This window comes from Geotrypetes seraphini, chromosome 5 (genome assembly GCF_902459505.1).
Source record: "Geotrypetes seraphini chromosome 5, aGeoSer1.1, whole genome shotgun sequence".
Lineage (NCBI taxonomy): Eukaryota > Metazoa > Chordata > Amphibia > Gymnophiona > Dermophiidae > Geotrypetes > Geotrypetes seraphini.
The window spans coordinates 109,511,113-109,523,853 of NC_047088.1; the positions used below are offsets into that span (position 1 = coordinate 109,511,113).

The 12,741-nt window shown below is 39.4% G+C and overlaps 1 protein-coding gene across 2 annotated transcripts in view; it reads left to right on the forward strand.

Moving 5' to 3' along the window:
- The window catches only part of LOC117361442 (integrin alpha-M-like), a 122,328-nt gene that overhangs the window by 12,671 nt on the left and 96,916 nt on the right, over positions 1-12,741 (forward strand). For both annotated transcript variants that reach the window (XR_004539651.1, XM_033946785.1), the window contains exon 3: positions 12,495-12,601. Coding sequence is in view for 1 of the 2 variants with exons in the window: in XM_033946785.1 (XP_033802676.1) it covers positions 12,495-12,601 (107 nt within the window). In the remaining variant the exon portion in view is untranslated. The remainder of the gene's footprint in view (positions 1-12,494; positions 12,602-12,741) is intronic.

Below are 12,741 nucleotides of genomic sequence, written 5' to 3' on the forward strand. Positions count from 1 at the left end.
AAGAAATAATGTAGTAAGATGCTTGGGGGAGGGGGAGGGATGCTGGTCAGATCCTATGTCTTCAAGTTATCACAATATAAGAAGGGGAGGGTTAAGGGAGGGAATAGGGAAAGGTTTTTGGGATATTAGAAATATAATATTTAAGACATTAAGGGGAGGGAGGGATATTCCTTATAGTAAGTTAAGGGAAATGAGTTGTACACAGGAAATTTATAATAGATTGAAATATTTGTTGAAGTTCATATGTGCAAGGAATAAATATATTAATGGAGCTTAAAATACTTTCATTAAATGTTAATGGCTTAAACCATCCAATAAAAAGGAAGAAAACACTTATTTTTAAAAGAACAGAATATAGATACATGTTATTATAATAATAACTTTATTTTTCTATACCGCCACAATCTTGCAACTTCTAGGCGGTTTACATTCAAGAGAGCTGGACATTCAGTGAGTTACAATATGCAGATATTTAGAGGAAATACAGAGTACATCAACTTTAAGAATGCGAAAGTATAAAGTGTACAGTATGCTAAGACATTTTCGAGAGGACCTGCTAGGAAAAGGTCGCAAATTATATCCAAGAGACTCATTTATCAGCCTTAGAGTCTCAAAAACTAAAATGAAATTGGCTAAAACATTGTTTTTATGCCCCAGCTGTAAAGAAAAAAGCAGGTGTTACAATATTGGTGAATAAAAGATGGAATGCTATGTTCAAGTTAATTGCTGCCGATCCTTCATGAAGGTGGATACATGTGGACATGAATCTGGGAAATACTACAATGGCGCTTTTCAATGTATATGCACCTAATTCGAACCAAATTGAATTTTTTAAAACTCTACAACAATTGTTATTACTACTGGCTACTTCTAATTTAGTTGTGGCAGGGGATTTTAATGCTGTTATAGATCCTATAATGGACAAAAAACCTAGCAGAATTATGAAATCATTAGGATTAGGATTAGATACGGTAATTTGGTACAAAATTGTGATTTGAAAGATATATGGCGAATATTTCATTTTAATGATCAGGAATTTTCGTTTTGCTCCCATGTTCATAAGTCTTTTTCAAGAATAGATTATATATTTGTTTCAAATAAATTAGCTCAACAAGTAACACAAGCATCCATAGATCCAATTATTTTGTCTGATCATGGTAGTGTGTGGATTAAAATGAAAATAATTGATCAAGATGATAGTAGACCTGTATGGAGATTTGATAATACACTGCTTGCAGAACCAAATTTCATTGAGGAAATTCAGTCAAAAATAAATGATTATTTTCAAATTAATAATACGGAAGATATCTCCATGGAAACTGTTTGGGATGCTTTTAAGGCAACTATGAGAGGGCAAATTATTTCTTTTTCGGCATATTAAGAAACAACTTAAAAAACAATTTTCCAGTTTGGAACAAGACATAAAGTTATTGGAATCAAAATTGATTGACAAATGAGAATACTCTACGTTACAAGATCTTTTGAAAGCCAAAGGGAAATATAATGAGATTTCTTCTAAACTGATAAGGAAAGATTTATTTTCTCAACAGACATTGTATTATGGAAATTCAAATAAGGCAGGAAGATTATTGGCAAATTATCTAAAAGCAAAAAAACGGAAAACAAAAATAGTGGCGATAAAAGATGAAAAAGGGAATACATATTCTCAAATTGGACCGATTTTAAAAACAATTTTTAATTTTTTACAAAGACCTCTATTCTTCTGAGCCTTATTTAGATAAAGAAAAGGATGGATTGGAATTTTTAAATTTAATTAAGGGACCGAAAATTCCTGAGCATATAAAAGAAAGTTTAGAAAAGTCAATATCAATAATAGAATTGCAAGCAGCATTGAAGTCCCTTAGAGTTGGATCCGCTCCAGGTGGAGATGGCTTTACTGTAGAGTTCTACAAATCATTCCAAATTACTCTATTACCATATTTGTTAAATTTATATCAGACTCAACTGTCTAAAGGTTGTATTGCGGGTACCATGGCAGAATCATTAACTACAGTCTTGCCAAAGCCAAATAAAGATCCCACACTGGTTTCAAATTACAGGCCTATTTCTTTAATTAATGTAGATGGAAGCTTTTAGGTAAAACTTTGGCTATACGTTTGGCTAAAGCTCTCCCTTTTATTATTGATATGCACCAAACAGGATTCGTTGCTCAAAGACATTCTTCTAACAATACTAGGCTTGCCTTGCATATGTTAAATTTGTCAAAAGCCTTAAATGATCTGGCTTTTTCTGTATCCCTCGATGCAGAGAAGGCCTTTGATCGTGTTGAATGGACCTTCATGTATCAAGCGTTGGAGTGGTTTGGTATTGGTTCAGGATTTATACAAATGGTTCAAACATTGTATAGCTCCCCTGTTGCTAAATTCTATATTAATAATAATTTTTCAGAAGGTTTTAGGTTGCAGAGGGGGGTTAGACAAGGTTGTCCCTTATCTCTTCTGCTTTTTGATATTGTATTGGAACCCTTGTTATTAGCTATTCAGCAAGCAGAGGAGATTCAGGGTATTCCTCGTAGAGATCGGGAATATAAGGTCTCGGCTTATGCGGATGATATATTGCTCTATTTGAGAAATCCTGAGACAACCATTCCTTGCTTACTTGAAATGATTGAGAAATTTGGAAAATTTTCAGGTTATAAGATAAATTGGAGTAAATCAGAAATTCTTCCACTCAATGTCCATTGTACAAAAGGTTTGTTCGATTCATTTCCCTTTCTTTAGAGGGAGGATGGAATAAAGTATTTAGGCATTTGGATTAAAAATACAATGAAAGAAACAATGAAATTAAATGAAAAATCGTTATTACAGAAGGTTACAGAAATGTGTGAGCAATGGAATCCTTTATATCTTTCATGGTGAGGGAGAGTCCAAACTATCAAGATGATGATTATGCCTGTGGTTTGTTATCAGATGGGTATATTGCCAGTTTATTTTAAAGGGTCCTTTTATAAAAAATTAAATAACATTCTTATAAAATTTATATGGCTGGGTAAAACTCCTAGAGTGGCCTTGATATCTTTACAAAGACCAATTTCAGAGGGAGGGGTAAATTTTCCCAATTTTTATAGGTATCAAGCCTATATTTTGCGCCAGGGTATGTATTAGGTCCTCCCAGAGCTCATGGAAAAACTCCCAGATTGGTTGTGGCTAGAATGGCAACTCATGTCTCCATTACGCCTTTTAGCATAAATCCAATATCAAATTCCAAGCTTCCAACCTTTAGAATATTCTTTCTATGTTACTTCTTTAAATTCTTAACTGATGTTGCTACTTCTGTTTTAGCCATAGACCTCAGAAACACCCCTCCTCCGTCCCATAAAAATTATGATCTCATAATGGGGAGATTCATGTGTAACCTCCTCATCGGTCAAGGCTTAAATTTTTAATGGCTGATGCTCAATAATTTTATATTTATTTTGAACACTTTTTATACTTTAAAACGACTAATGAAGTTTATGTACTTATCTTCAAAAGTGTTGCTGTACTTAGGCTGGTGGACCAGGAGTAGCATAGAAAGAATATTCTAAGGGTTGGAAGCTTGGAATTTGATATTGGATTTATGCTATATGGTGACAATTCTAGGAATAAGACTTTAAACAGTGCCTTATAAGGTTGTTGAATCCATTATGCCTTTGCCATGTACTCAGTATCAAAATGCCTAGTTACAGTAAAAATAACAGAGTATTAGCTGATACATGGAAAACATTGCGTTATGTATTCCAATTCACAAATCTACAAATTCAATTCCAATTCACAAATCTACAAATCAGTCTATATGGCTGAACTCCAAGATTCAAATTGGCGGAGAAAGGCTCACCTGGAAGCAGTGGATGATAGCAGGAATACGTTTATTAGATGATGTTATTTCTAATGGTAAAATGCTTGAATTTTCACAGTTGCAACATAAATATGGCCTTAATAAATCAGAAAGATTTAGATGGTTGCAACAGAAGCATGCCATTCAGGCGGGGTTCCCTGACTGGAAAAACCTTAATCAGCAATATAGTATGGAGTTCTTATGCTTTCAGGCGGACTTCTTGGGTCACCAGGCCGCCCAGTAGTATAAATTGCTGACTGGATTTATTAAAAAGAAACCAAACACTGGTTTGAGAGACATTTGGAGCATTGAGATCAAGCATCAAATTACTGCGTATCAATGGCCACAAATTTGGACTTGGAGGATGAGATGCACAGTGTCGGCATCTATGAGACAAACTTGGTTTTTTCTGTTACATAGAGCTTTATGGACCCCTGTTCGGTTACAAAAATTGGATAGCTCTAAGTCTAATAAATGTTGGCACTGTCATCTCAAAGCAGGGACTTTAGATCATTTATTATTCTATTGTCCATTTATTATGAATTTTTGGAAATTAATTTGGGACCAAATTAATTGTTTACTAGACAACCCAGTGGCATTATTATATGATACTGTGCTATTTGGTATGGCAATGAGAGCAAAAAATCAGATTTCTACAAATAATAACAAATTATTACTTATAATGACTGGGGTTGCCATTCAACAAATTACGTATAATTGGAAAAATTGGAGTAGATTAAATTATAATTTTTGGTGGAATTCCTTATGTCATGTTTATAAAATGGAGAGATTTATTGCAATACAGCAAGGATGTTTCAGGAAATTTCAAGATGTGTGGGAGCCATTAACAAAGTATTGTACTGATTAGATGATATCTTTTCCCTTAAAATTTACAAGTTCAATTGTGAGAGGGGGAGGGGGTAATTTTATTGTTACTTACTGTATAAGGTATTGATTATATAATGGGGAAGGGTGGGAAGGGTGGGAGATAAGAGCTTATCATTTATACCATTGATGATTATTAAGTGATATATTTATTGTATAATTGTTTTATTAATTGTGTTGATTTTGTGATTTGGTTTTATTCTTTGTATTCTTAATTTGTTGAAATGTAATTTTATCTTTGTAAAATTAATAAAAATGAAATTTAAAAAAGAGACATCTTTAACATACATTTTGAATAACTCCATAGGCAAAAGATAATATGTTATGGGAAACTTTGGACAGATTGTCACACTTATTGTAAGTTTGAAAATGAATAAAGAATATTAAAAAAAAAAGATGTTTATGAAGTAATTACAGTATAACATTGGATAAGAATCTTAAGGATAATTTTCAGCAATTTGGTAAATATACGGAGGAAGTTGCTACTAAAGTTGACTGGTCATGATTCAAGGTTGACTAAGTTGGAAAAAGGATTAGAAGGTATTAATACTCAGGTTTCTTCACTTCAGGCTATTGCTATAACATCAGCCAAAGATAGTTTGATGATACACTTTCAACTTGAATATTTGGAAAACTCTAGTAGGATAATAAATGTAAGGCTACTTAATTTTTCCATAACATATTATCTTTCGCCTATGGAGTTATTCAAAATGTATGTTAAAGATGTCTCTTTTTTTTATTTCATTTTTATTAATTTTACAAAGCTAAAATTACATTTCAACAAATTAAGAATACAAAGAATAAAACCAAATCACAAAATCAACACAATTAATAAAACAATTATACAATAAATTAACCCACCTATCCCAGGACTGCATTACAAAAGAATAATCAATAAATATATTAAGAATGACAAAGGAATACATGACTATGGGCATAAGGAGTTAATGTGTCCAAAAAAGGTTGCCAAATTGTAAGCAATAACCTTCCTTGTTTAGTTTCCCACTCAGACAATTGCATACTTTCCATAGTCAATAAATGAAACATACGCGAGTGCCAGTGGCCATATTCAGGCTTCATGCTGGGTGAAATCTTGTAAAATCGTAATTCCTAAATAGATAAACTTCCAAGGCGCCCAAGATAAAGGGAAAGTACCATTCCATTGCATAGGCAAAGTCGATTGAAATGGGAGAGCCATAGATTTTTGATAATTTAATTAAAAATCTGAATGAAAACCAAATTCAGCTAAAGCATCTAAAAGACAAGGCAAGGAACGTTCCGGATCAGTCAAGACAATAGTAAGACCAGATATATGAATGTCCCATTTTAAAGTACGTAAAAAGGTTCCAAATATAATTTAAATAATAATGGAGAGAGGGGGCAACCCTGGCGAGTCCCTCGTGATATAACAAAAAAGGAGGAACGAGTCCCATTGACCAACAGCGATGCTCGAGGACCAGCATATAATGCATATAAACCATCCAGAAACCAACCCGAGATTCCCATATTAGTACATGAAAAAGGAAGGACCACTCCACCCAATCAAAAGTTTTTTCAGCATCTAGACTAGCTAACAAACCAGGAATTGCAGTCGCCTGTCTTGTTACTAACGCGATTAAAACTTTACGCACATTTAGTACCGACTATCTACCATGAACAAATCCGACCTGCTCATCACCAATAAGTGAGGGAAGATAAGACGCCAGCCGATTGACCAGAACCTTAGCATAAATCTTGAAATCGACATGAAGCAAAGAAATAGGACGATAAGAATCAACAAGTTGAGGATCTTTCCCTGGTTTAAGAATCAGAGTTATTAAAACATCAGCCTAGACTCTGCCCTCCTGGCTCAGCAGACTAGCTCTCTCTGCTTAAACTATGCCCTTTTTACTATATACTGCAGTCTCTAGTTTCTCAAGAAAGTGTTATTAAGGGAGACTAGTGATTTCCTATATACTCCCTCACTGATATAGGGCTAGGGTAAGTGATTGTGCCTAAAGCTATGTGCATAACTGCAAACTTATGGCAATTAATTACATGCTTAATTGCCATTAGAGAATTCACACTTAGGCCCAGATTCTGTATAGAATGCCCAGTCTCAGAAGCCAATGGGCGTCCTATATAGAATCGGGCCTGAGGCCGCCTAAAGTAAACCCGATTCTCTAACCGACGTCCATGTTACAGACGCCAGTTAGAGAATCAGGTTATTGTAGACGCGATAAGTTTAGCGGCCGCAGTTGCCTAATCCCTCCTGCTTGAACACCCCTATCCCTGAATGAAACCAGCAGGAGGGTGCCTAATCCCTCCTTCCAGAACCCCCCCCCCACCGTAGATAACCTGACGCCATCATCCCCCACATGCGGACACCCCATCCCTTCTAAACCCTCCCTCCGTTTAATGATGGTCGGACAGACAGGTCTTCGCACCCTCCAGCCACTAGGCCCACCTCCGTCGAAATGGACTGCACCTAACCGGAAGAGGAAAGAACGTCCTGGGACGACGCCTGGCTCACTTGCTCCGGAAGGCTTTAAACTAGGTGAGCAGGGGGAGGGGACCCACTCTCACACAAGTTGGCTAAGTAACTCGGAGGTAAGGAATCGTGCGAATACTAAAGGGGTCAGAGGGAGAGAGGGAGGTAGAGCGAGAGGCACAGACTTAGTACCTGAGATAAGTAATCAAGTCGGTGGAGTGGGGGACAGAGGGAGAGATGGAGTCTCCATCTTGGGGTCAGGGGGGAATAATCACATGGACAGGGGGGTAGGAGGGATAATTCGCATGGACTAGGGGGGAGAAATCGCATGGACACTGAAGGAGACAGAGGCTATAGTAAGGGTGACAAAGGCAGGATTAAAGGCAAGATTGAGGAGGACACAGGCAAGAATGAAGGGGACAAACTATCTCAGTCAGAAAACACTCCATTAAAAAGAAAGAATGGACAGCCATGTATGCTAATGCCCGGAGCTTAAGCAACAAAATACTGGAACTGGAAACGGAAATGAGAAACGCCGACCTTGATGTAGTGGCGATATCAGAAACGTGGTTCTCGGAGTCCCATGGATGGGATATGGTCATACCTGGTTATAACTTACTCCGCCGTGACAGAGAGGGCAAATCAGGAGGAGGGGTAGCTCTGTGCATTAGAGATGACATCAAGGTTACTAAAATCACAGACATCAAGTATACGGGAGAATCCCTCTGGGTGAATCTTGCCAGGGGCAATATCAAATGCTTGTATCTTGGTGTTGTATACAGACCACCAAGACAAAAGGAGGATGCAGATGACGAACTAATGGAAGACATTGAGACCATTACACTGCGAGGAGATACAGTGCTGGTAGGAGACTTTAATATGCCCGATGTGGACTGGAATAAACCTTCCGCTACAAACAGCGGCAGCAAAAGGCTACTAGCCTCCATGCAAGGAGCATGCCTCAAGCAGATGGTATTGGAACCCACCAGGGACCAGGCAATCCTGGACCTGTTGCTCACCAACGGAGACAGTGTCACAGAGGTATCGGTAGGAGACACCTTGGCATCCAGCGACCATAACATGGTTTGGTTCTACCTCAAGAAAGGATCCACTAGGCCAAATATATCAACTAAGGTCCTAAATTTTAAGGGAACTAACTTTCAGGACATGGGGGACTACGTCTACCAAGTGATGTTAAACCAAAGCATGATGGACAATATAGAGGAACTATGGTTGACTCTGAAATCTACCCTACAAGAAGCAACCAACATATACATAAAAACCGAGAGAAACGACACAGAAAAAACAGACCGCATTGGTTCTCTGCGGAGATCTCGGAACTAGTAAAACAAAAACATAAAGCTTTCGTTAACTACAAACAATCACAACGACCGGAAGCTAAAGAAACCTATCTGGCCCAATCCAGAAAAGTGAAAACTACAGTCAGAGAGGCCAAACTCAGGATGGAGGAAAACAGCGAGGCAGGTGAAGAAAGGGGAGAATTCCTTTTTCAAATACGTTAGCGACAGAAAGAACACAAGCAATATTGGGCGACTAAAGAAACCTGACGGCAACTTTACCAATTCGGACGCAGACAAAGCAGAACTACTCAATAACTACTTCTGCTCAGTCTGCGAAGCACCAGGATCCGGTCCTCAGCCACAGACAAAGGGGAGCTCGGAGGACCCCTTCAGTGACATGGTATTTACTGCGAGCGAAGTCTAACATGAGTTATCAAAATTAAAATTAAACATAGCTATGGGCCCGGACAATCTACACCCTAGAGTACTTCGTGAATAGAGTGATGTCCTGGCAGAGCCGTAAGATTGAGAGGGGACATGATCGAAACATTCAAGGTACTGAAGGGGATAGACTTAGTAGATAAGGACAGGTTGTTCACCCTCTCCAAGGTAGAGAGAACGAGAGGGCACTCTCTGAAGTTAAAAGGGGATAGATTCCGTACAAACGTAAGGAAGTTCTTCTTCACCCAGAGAGTGGTAGAAATCTGGAACGCCCTTCCAGAGGCTGTTATAGGGGGAAACACCCTCCAAGGATTCAAGACAAAGTTAGACAAGTTTCTATTGAACAAGAACGTGCGCTGGTAGGGCTAGTCTCAGTTAGGGTGCTGGTCTTAGATCAGAGGGCCGCCGCGTGAGCGGACTGCTGGGGATGATGGACCACTGGTCTGACTCAGCAGTGGCAATTCTTATGTTCTTATGTTCTTAATCTTTCCTTAAGCAAAGGAAAAGTTCCCCTGGACTGGAAAACTGCCAACGTTATCCCGCTCCACAAAAAGGGATGCAGGTCAGAAGCTGAAAATTATAGACCGTTGAGTCTCACATCAATAGTGAGTAAACTCATGGAAAAGTTGATCAAGAACAGATTGGACACATTTCTGGATGATGAAAGATTAAGGGAACCCCACCAGCACGGCTTTGTCAATCCAATCTGATAAGCTTCTTTGACTGGGTAACGAAACAATTGGATGGGGGTGAGTCCCTGGACATCGTGTATTTGGACTTTAGCAAGGCTTTTGATAGTGTCCCACACCGTAGGTTATTGAGCAAGATAAACACGCTAGGACTAGGAGAAACACTGACAGCATGGGTGAAAGACTGGCTTAGTGGCAGACTTCAAAGGGTAATGGTATACGGTATTCCCTCGAAAACATTGAGAGTGACCAGTGAAGTGCCACAGGGCTCGGTGTTGGGCCGATGCTATTTAATATCTTCATAAGGGATCTGACTCAGGGACTTCGTGGCAAAATTACATTATTTGCCAATGACGCCAAACTTTGCACTGTTGTGGGCAGGGCAATGGAGCAGGACCTACTTCGGTTGGAACAATGGTCCAGTACTTGGCAACTAAACTTTAATGCCAAAAAATGCCTCCTGCCGCGTTTGTTCAGGGCGGGTGGCAGTGTTACGGGCAGGAGGGATTGGGCATCCTTCCTGCTATGTTCATTCAGGGTGGGTGGGGGGACTGGCAGCCGCAGCTGCTAAACTTATCGCAGCAAGGATATGCTTGCCACGATAAGCTTAGCGGCTGTGTCTATTTACAATGTAGGCCAGCATTTTGCTGGCCTACATTGTACGCGTCTCCCGCTGGACTCGGGAGACACATATGGCCGCCTAGGTGCACCTAAGGCTACCTCTGGGGTAAACTACACCCTTGCCTAGCCTTAGGCGAGCTTAAGCAGGCATGCGGGCCTCCCTACGCTCCCGGAGCACCCCCAATGTAGGCAGCCTGCCTTGGTAGCTTTTTTTAAAAAAAACATTCATCCCAATTGGTTGGTTAGACAGTGGTAGGACAACTACCGCTGCCTACAATCTTCTTAGGTGCACTCTCCCCTCAGACAGGATACAAACAGTGTAGCCAGTGTAACTGTTTGTATCCTGTCTGAGGGGAGAGTGGGCTTGTGAACCCGTGCAGTTGCTAATCTATAATGAAATGAAGCAGTAAAGAAGTTGAAAACCTGCCACAGTTTCAGCTCCTGAAGATGCTGTAATAGCGAAACATGTTGCTATGTCGGACTTGCCAGATAGTGTCTGAATTGGAGTGAGAAAGCATTATAACAGCTTTGTCTAAGAATCAATATATGCTTGTTGGAACATTGGAGAATACTGGAAAAATGAAATAATACACACAGACTATGATGTGGAACAGCTTTATTTTCATCAGAAAAGGCTTGTGAATGGACTGAGTACAAGCTTCAAGTTTTCTTCCACTGTATTGTGGGATAATACAGATTTTAGTAACTGAAAGTGCAATATGGATTCATTTATGTTTAATGTATAATATAGTGTTAAGATCTGTGTTATTTAATAAAAATACAGTATATTTAAATTTTAAAAAAATCTGTCTAGCTATATTATATGTATTAAATACTTTTTGAGATAGGTAATTTGGTTAATTGTACCCTGCTTTGTAGTGTAAGTTTTAAGTTAGGCATCACTAAGGGGTCTTTTTATCAAGCTGCGGTAGGGGTTTAATGCGCATAATACCGAGCGTTAAACCGCCTGCCGCGCTAGCCACTAACGCTTGCATTGAGCAGGTGTTAGTTTTTTAGCAGGCCGCAGGGGTTAACGTGTGATGAAATGTCCGATGCGCTAACCCCGCTAGCGTGGCTTGATAAAAGGACCCCTAAGTGTGATTCTGTAATGTGTGTAAGAGTGATTGGTATGTGAGAGGTGCCCAATTTATAGGTGCCAAGTACAGAATCCAGACCTAAGTGACTTGCCAAAGATCACAGTGAGAAACAGTGGGATTTGAAACTGGCTTTCCTAGTTCTTAGCCTGCAGTTTCAACCTTTGGGCTACTTTTCCACTCCAACTATGAATCAGCCAGTATGAAATGCCATTTCTTGTACCATAAGAGACATCACTCACTGTACTTATTAACAATTCAACAAGCAATTTTTTCTGCCTCTATTGTCACTCTTTCTGACACATTTATCTTTCTTCTGGGACCACACAATTTATGGTTTTATTTTGATGTAAGACAGTTGAAATAAATTGCTGTCTCATTTTGGGAAAGTACACTTCGTTCCTCCTGCAGAGGAAGAGGAAGTGAGCATAACAGAGACAGTAAAAGGCATACAGGGAGAGAAGCAGATTTCTTAGCCACATTACTTTCATAAACCTCAGTGGTAAAAACCCCACTCAACAGGTTATTCCCTAAAATAGGCATCCGGGACTTACTGCTCCCAACTTTCCTGAAGTGTGTTTCTTGTAATATACTTCACAATGGCACTGGTAACATCTTGGCAACATTCAGAACATAGTTTTATTTAACAAATAGCAAAAGTAAAACACAGAGTAGATGCCAAATACATCAAAGAACACATTTTCAACCCAGCATGGGAACCAAATGGACTGCTTTTATCTCCCTGCTCTCCAGGTCCCCAGCCAGGTCTCCAGCTCATCATGGTGTCTCCCTTTCATTGTAGAGTACTTCATCAATGTTCAAAATATGTCCATAGTCCAGAAAGGATAACCCCTGCTCAGGTACCTGTATGCCGGCCTGCTGTGACAATAGGCATGCAATACCTTCTAATAGTAGGGGGTGAAGGTACAGACAGTAAGGAACAAAGAGGGCTGCACTTCCAAGAAATTAACTTTAACTCTTGTGGTCAGTTCCAGCTAGGTCATAAGCTTCCCCAGTTGTGGGGGCCTAGCCAATGTGGGTGAGTTGGAAGGGAGGGTAAGGGCTGGGGGGCACAGCATCATTTTAGTATCGGCTGCCATGCACCTAGTCCCAACACCTCCCAATTCTTTAACCCTATTTCTATGTATCTGCTCAGGCTTGTTGTTAGCGCTCCTTTAGAAGACGGGACACTGTGGAACAAGACAGGTGCCATCTACCAATGTAGCTACACCAGTGAGACCTGCACACCTATCATTGTTAACAGTAAGTGATAGTGCCTTCTGCTGGTAGTTTGAAACCATTTCCATGTTCTGTATTATCACTTGAGGATTGCTTTCCTGCTGTACTGTCTGCAGTCTATCTTGTGAGAACACTTTCTACTGGCATAATGAAAGCATTCTCAG